Source organism: Quercus robur, chromosome 8 (assembly GCF_932294415.1).
Source record: "Quercus robur chromosome 8, dhQueRobu3.1, whole genome shotgun sequence".
Classification (NCBI taxonomy): domain Eukaryota; kingdom Viridiplantae; phylum Streptophyta; class Magnoliopsida; order Fagales; family Fagaceae; genus Quercus; species Quercus robur.
Window position 1 is genome coordinate 8,418,655 of NC_065541.1, and position 7,612 is coordinate 8,426,266.

At 34.7% G+C, this 7,612-nt stretch overlaps 1 protein-coding gene across 1 annotated transcript; it reads left to right on the plus strand.

Annotated features, from left to right (window-relative positions):
• The first annotated feature begins 920 nt into the window (after positions 1 to 920).
• LOC126694443 (chloroplastic import inner membrane translocase subunit TIM22-2-like) lies at positions 921 to 4,709 on the plus strand. Its single transcript, XM_050390707.1, has 5 exons — positions 921 to 1,181; positions 3,114 to 3,178; positions 3,304 to 3,376; positions 3,455 to 3,508; positions 4,255 to 4,709. The coding sequence occupies exons 1-5, from the start codon at positions 998 to 1,000 to the stop codon at positions 4,509 to 4,511; spliced, it is 633 nt and encodes a 210-aa protein (XP_050246664.1). The 5' UTR covers positions 921 to 997; the 3' UTR covers positions 4,512 to 4,709.
• The last annotated feature ends 2,903 nt before the right edge of the window (positions 4,710 to 7,612 follow it).

Here is a 7,612-nt window from a genome sequence, read left to right on the forward strand (position 1 = left end):
AGTGGGACCAAACGGCTTAGACAATCAAAATTCGTTCACAGCAAGAAAAGTGGGTCAAGTGGGATGGAATGGAGAATTTTTACCATCCCTGCTTTTGTAACACCTTTTCACATTTATAAATAAATTACTCTACTAAAACCCAAGCCACGCCTCACATGATGATTACTTTGAAGTCTAAAGTAACTCAATCCAATGGAAGGTTGTAAACAAATCAAGTTGAATTGGGTAGTAAAGGTTTAGAATTGTTCATTCATTTTATTCCAAACATGAGCCAAGTTCGAGCTCATCAACAAATTACATTACATATTCAAGCTTGGTTTATTTTCTTGTCGAGCTTATTCATGAGCTATTCAATCAATTTATTATTTTTTCAATATAAAGTACAACAAAACATTTTAATCATTTTAAAATAATTTAATAAATAACTGATAGTTGAAATAATATTATTTGATTTAATTATATAGAATGATTTTTGTTTATAAACTTATAAAAATTAAATTCACTAACTTTATATTATTAAAATATATATATGTAATTTTTTAGCACCAAATGAACTACATATACCATCAATAAATAATATTTTGATATATCTTATAAATAAATTTACCCAATTCAATATTACTCTCATAAATTTGTTTAAATTACAGTGTCTACTTCATATTTCAAGTTACTACTCGATTCTCGATATAATCAAGATATTAATCACAAATCTCTTATTTGAAAACAAGAAACTTTATCCTATATACACGAATACATTATTATTATATTTGAGCTTTACTCATTTAATAATCAAGCTAAAACTTTAGATTTAGTTATTTACCCAAAAAAAAAAAAAAGCCGAATATTTTCATATAGCAGTTATTTACAGCCTATGTTAGTATAAGAGACGACGACGTCGTTTATAAAGATATGAAAAAGATACTACTACTTTGTACAATATCAGATTCGATATTCTCCTACTGTGAGGAATTAGATAGCGAAACACGGAGAGAGAGCTATGGCGACTACGGATTCTCCAAAGCCCGACTCCGAGTCCGAAATCGAGACCAACCCAAACCCGAACCCTAACCCTAATCCCTCAAACGCATTAGTCCCTACTCCCAATGGCTCCGCCGTCTGCCTCATGAGGTTCGCCGGCGACTCCCTCGGCGGCGCCTTCATGGGCTCCATCTTCGGCTACGGTCCTCTCTCTCTCTCTCTCTCTCTCTCTCTCTAATACATACACACATATATGTATATAATATATTCTTTTTTGTTTGATATATAATTGAATTATTATTCTTGTTGTTGTTGTTTTTTTGTTTTGGAAATTTTGTTGGGGATGTTTGAAAATAAATTTTCTTTTTTGAAAATTAAATGTGTTAATTAAGTATTGGGGGAAATAAAATTACTCTGGTGTGATTGAATTGGAAATGGTTAATTTGATTAATTAATAATTTTTTTTTTTTTTGTATATTTGTGTAGTTCCTAGTCTGTGATTGAGCTTGATTGACAAATAGGAGTGTTGTGTGCTTGATTATGCAGTGTACATAAGCAAGGTGGAGAGGGTTTGTTTTAACTTTCCAAGTGAAATTTGAGTGTGTTAACTGTTAAGACACATACCTGAGATGTTAAAATTGTTGCATTATGGTTTCAGTTTCTTTGAGTTAAATTGAGGAGTGACGTAATTTTATGCGAACTAAGGCTGTAGTGATTGTTATAGATGACCTGATGAACTTATCCAAAAAAAGAAGAAGACCCAGTTGATGCCAGTGGGGGAGAGAAATGTAGGGAATTGTGAAGGAAAGTAGTTTTAGTCGTTGTGTTGAACACGTGAACTTATGAATTAAAAAAAAAGAGACCCAGTTGATGCCAGTCAGGGAGAGAAATGGAGGGATTGTGAAGGAAAGTAGTTTTAGTCGTGTTGAAGTTATCAAGAAAAAAAAGACCCAGTTGATGTCAGTAGGGGAAAGAAATGGAGGGGATTGTGAATGAAAATTTAGTACTTAGATGGGAAAGAAATTTTTTTTTTTTTTGGGTACTTTTATTTGTGAGGTTATGTTGCACCTATGGATCTAGGAGTGCTTCAGTGTAGAGATGTTTGCAGGATTATCCGTTGTGAGGCCACTTTTTTTTGGTGGGGGGAATGAAAATTTTGTGATATTGTCACACCCTCAACTTCATAAATTGTGGTTAAGTTCCTGATGGAGATCTAAATTCAGGACTCCGAGCAACACCTCTCTCTAGTACAGGGTTCCAGGCTGAGGCAGAACTAGACTTTAAAGATTGGGGGGGCCAAAGTCAAAATTTTTTTAGGGGAAATTACAATTTACCCTCCTTTGATTTGGCCCTGTCACAGTTTAGTCCACAAACTTCTGATTGCTATATTGGACCTTCCTAAGGTTTGGAGGACAAAAAAGAAATTGTTAGGATACCATCAAAAGACCTCTTAAAGATTTCATTTTAATCCAAACTTTAGGGGGTCAAATTAATCTAGGATGCATGGACACTTCATTTGGAGTGCCATACACGTGTCGTAACAGTTTTCTAATGGGCATATCATATTATAATATATTAAAAATTGCTCATTTTGCTGTATTGTACTTGTACCCGTGTCTGTGCATCCTAGCAAATTATAGCAATTGAAAATTTTTGTGCTACTAAATGGTAATAGGACCACAAGGGAGTAAATTGTAAGTTTCCTAACAATTATGAGTTATGACTACTAAACTAAATTAAGAGGGCCATATAGGAAACAAGAAGATTCTTTAAATTTTTTTTTTTTTTTTTTTTTTGGGGGGGGGTGGTGGGGGGTGGAAACCTATATAATTGGTGTAATATGAAACTGAAATATAAGGGCACAACTTAAAATTTTAGAAAGTTTGGTGGGGCTATGCGCCTACTAAGTATGTTAGATAAGACCTCTTTTGCATGCACTAGCCACTAGCAAGATGTTAGATAAGAAATAGTTATGGGGAATTCAGATAACCTTATTGGTTCATGGTATTTTGTTGTAATGATCAAGACTCCGTTGATGATTGGTTTTGTATGTAGTAAGAAATTTGTGATTCTCCAAACATGTCAAGTAGAAGTCCTAATTTTAACTTATACAAAGGATATGTGTTATGTACCAGGTGCGGGATTGATTAAGAAGAAAGGCTTTAAAGGATCTTTTGGAGAGGCAGGATCTTCTGCAAAGGTGCGAAATCCCAGAAGTTTACTGCACTTTGATTAACCGAATAGAATGTTTTGAGGCCTTTTCTATTTTTGTTGTTACTTATGCTGCATGTTAAGGCTTCCTTTTTCTGTCTTTGTCCTTATCAGACATTTGCAGTTTTGTCTGGAGTACACAGTTTGGTTGTCTGCATTTTGAAGAGGCTCCGGGGAAAAGATGATGGTATGTTACCTTAACCATAGAACTTGCACAAATGTTTTATACATTCATATTTTCTTTAATCATTTATTCTGTCTGCAGTTATTAATGCTGGAGTGGCAGGATGTTGCACTGGTCTTGCTCTAAGTTTCCCAGGTATCCAATATCCCAGTAATACATAAAGTTAACTACTCCCTCCGTCCCACTTTGTTTGTCCTGTTTGAAAAGTCAAACTTTTTAAGGGGACATCATTTATTGTCTTGTCTACCTTTTAAAAATGTATAAATTTCCAAAACTACCCTTAAATAAATTTATCAAAAAATTGAATTAGTAAATTAATAGGGGTATAATAGGAACATTAGTATATTAATAACTTTTATTTTTAGAAACAGGACAGTATTTTGGGACATTCCAAAATGGAATAGAGGACAAACAAAGTGGGACGGAGGGAGTATAAAACTTGGATATTCAGTATCAAGTACCTGGTCCTTCCCTGCCTCCTTCCACCTCACCAAAATCCTTCGTGGAACATATTTTGGTTTTGGAAAGAGTCTTGGATCATACTTATATGAAGCACATTTGGCTATATTCCATCTTGTATCTTTTCATGTATTCATGTTGCTAAAAACTCACTCTTTTCTAAATGATTGGAATTGTGCCTTTCCTTTGGCTTTTGTGGGTAGAGGAGGGCAGTTTCTGTATGAACCTTCTATGTCTCATCTTGCCAATTTCTCCATTTTGAATTGTCTTTGTTGTTGAACATAAAATTTGGAATTTCATAGCTACAGATGATTGATTAGTGTTCATTTGATTGCCTTTAGCGTATGCAAATCTATAGAAGTTCCTATAGCTATGTATATGGTAGTAATTGAGCCTTATTTCCACTCTAAATGATTTTGCAGGTGCTCCCCAAGCTCTTCTACAAAGCTGCCTCACATTTGGTGCATTCTCATTTGTCCTTGAAGGGCTTAACAAGCAGCAGCCAGCACTTGCGGAACCATTTTCATTGAGAAAGAAAAGTGAGCATTATCACGTACATCCATCTTTGGCACTTCCCCTTCAACTTCAGCTCCCTCTTCCAGATGAAATGAAAGGGGCGTTCTCCGCTTTTTGCATGTCTTTGAAGAACCGTAATAGCAGTTTTCCCACATCTCACTGAGATATTTCGGGATGTGTTTTTGATCTTCTGCAGATCTCTAGGTCCCCCGTTCTTCTTTTTCTTCTTCTTTTTGGAAAGACATGGTCACGTTGTAAACTGTAAATTTATAGTTGCAATTCTAATATTCGTTGTGAATTGAGCTATAAATTGCGACTTAGTTCTCGATTTGATGGTTCAATTAAATAGTTCTAAAAGTCACTCATAGTTTTAACACTTGAAAAACCAAACACAGTATTTATGGTGGGAGAGAGCTGATTTAATTCTTTTCCAGTACGATGCTGCGTAGTGCATACTGTGCAAGTCTTCATTTCTTTTAAGGCGCGTAACAAACGCAGTGGGATAGCCATAAGAAATAGAATGTCCATTTTAAGAATAAACCCCTTTATTCCCAAAAGGATCATTGAATCCATAGGGAAAATTGCTTTGGAATCCACTGAGAGAGAGATATTCTATAATTGATTAGTTTGAATAAATACTACTAATTTATACTACAAAAGTCCTAGGATGTCTAGAAACCCCTAATTTGTGTTAGGCATGAAATTTAACCAAAAAATTCGTGTTATGGGAAAATTACATAAATTAATACTATGAAGTTTAGGAGACATTGTTGAGGACTCTTTTTTCGCCCCACATAACACTACTTCATTGGCAACCCACTCCATATTAACATATTATTGAGTTTTGGGTGAATCTTCTATAAAGCCCAAAATAAGCTTATATTGTATCCAACTACATGGATTGGGCTCACATGGCCCACAAGATCCTTACTTCAAGAGGTGGAATCATGCGCCACATTTCCTCTTTATCAATTGGGATCATAACCCATGACATCATCAACAACAACATATGAATCAAGCTCAATCAATGAATCAAAACTCATGGCCCATAATATCTCTCTCATATTCATGGAAAGCAGCTTCTCCAACAAAAGCTCATATTTACACAAATTGACAATAAAACTCAAGGTACGTCATCTTATATTCGACTTACGATCCAAGCTTATGAGTCTCTTTGGGGAAGTTTTGGGAGTTGTGGTTTGAAGAGCTAAGAGGTATGTTTAGTAAAACTCCAACGGTTTAAAGTTGATAAAAGAAACATGTTGCTTGGCGTATCTTCTCCAACTCCCTGAACTCTGACGAGTCAGTGTGTAGCGGGTAACATATGGTAAGCCTCTCTTATCACATAACATTTAAAATGATAAAATTCTCTATTACTCTTTTCCTAAAACTTAATATTCATCATATGACAAACACTCAAAAACTCTAGCCTTCTAAATGTTGGCAAAATAACTATTCATTCAACCTTTAGCTATTCCTATACGAATTTAGAAACCTAATTATATTTTTCACATAAACTACATTACTACTTTTAGCTAAAATCCAACTCAAACACATGACTAAATCTGAATGGCTATCTTCAATTTTCAAATATAATATATTCATGATATCTTTAAGACCTAGTTGTCATCTACCATAATCAGACCAAATATTCATTTGCCAGATCAGAGCATTAAAAGCTCTTCTTGTTCACCAAGATTAAGTCACAACATAATGAGACTTTGATTAGATCTTTAAAGCTTCATGAACTATCAATCAATCATTTTATTACTTACTAAAAATGTGTTGTAATAGAATCTTGGACCAAAAATATAAATACCCAAAAGAAGAAACATTTCCAACCAAACACCAGCAGTGTGTTCAGCACTTGACACCTGGCTGAAAGTGACATCACTAGCCATTTAATGCTCAAATCCCAACAGCCAGCTGCTATACCCAAAATGGCAAGATACCCTTAAAAGAGATCTTACCATTTTCAACCAAACTCATGCAATAAATGCTAAATATTTGCTCCAGAAGCCTGACATCATCCAATTAACCTCATCTACTTTAGTCCCAACCAACAGTTGTCTTATGACATCTATGATAACTTTTTTAGTCAGCTAGGATAGTTGTTTCAGAACTGATAGGACAGCTAACCCGACAGCCTTAACATTACAGAATTTCCTTATTTGGCTAAAAACCAAAACCAACCAAAGAAACTATCTTTTTCTTGCTAAAATCCTTTCCTTTTTTGTTGGTCTTTCCTCCAGCTGATATTACCCAAAACCGCAAGAACGCCTTAAAGTTAAACATACCATTTTTGGCCAAATCCTTGGATGAATTTTTTGAAGATTCATTGCTAATTGGGACAAATTTTTGTTGAGATTCTTTGCTAACCCCCCCCCCCCCCTTAAATTCAGCTATAAATAGAGCTCTTCATTAATACCTCAAAGCACACCAATAGAAAAGAAAAACTCTCTCATAAACTTCTCTATTCTCTCTCCCTCTAATTATCTTCTTAAACTCTTAATGAAGTTTTGAGCTTCTGAGTTTTTAGTTTCCAAATTATGAACTAAACTCTTCAGCCCTTAGCTCATAATTGCCCTTCATAAGCCCTTATCTATCTTCCAGCAGAAAATCCCAACAACATATTTAAACTCACTACAACACTAATACTCTCTTATACTCATTCTCTCACTCTCCATATTTTGAAAATACATCTATCTTACTGTCCATATCTCTAAACATCTTTCTCCATTTCACTTTCACAATCTCATACACACTTAGTGCACCATTACATATAACACACCACAACTCTTCTAAACTCCACTCTCATACTCTTTCACTCTGAAATTCTACTGTTTTGTTGCCCATAAACACATCTCAATACTCTTCTCCACCTCTCTTATAAAAGCCATTCTCTTCTTATGGGAGACATAAACTTCTAATACTGAAGTTATTATCCTAGAAGGTACCAAGATCTCATATCAAAACCCTTCTTAAAGAAGGCACAAATCTATCTTACATGAAACCCTTCTCTTAGAAGGCATAAATACTTCATACAAAAGCCCTTATCATGGAAGGCAATACTATTCATAACTTCACAACAACTAAAAAAGCATTGTCAAGGAAAAATTCATTTAAGTGCATGATAAAAGGGATAAGCTTAACCAGTCTCTACACACAACTGGACATACTCTCTCTCCCTCAAGTTGCATCCATTTTTCCCCTTCAATCTTAAAGTTTTCATGGCAAATTGCCTATCCACCCTAGAGTCATTCT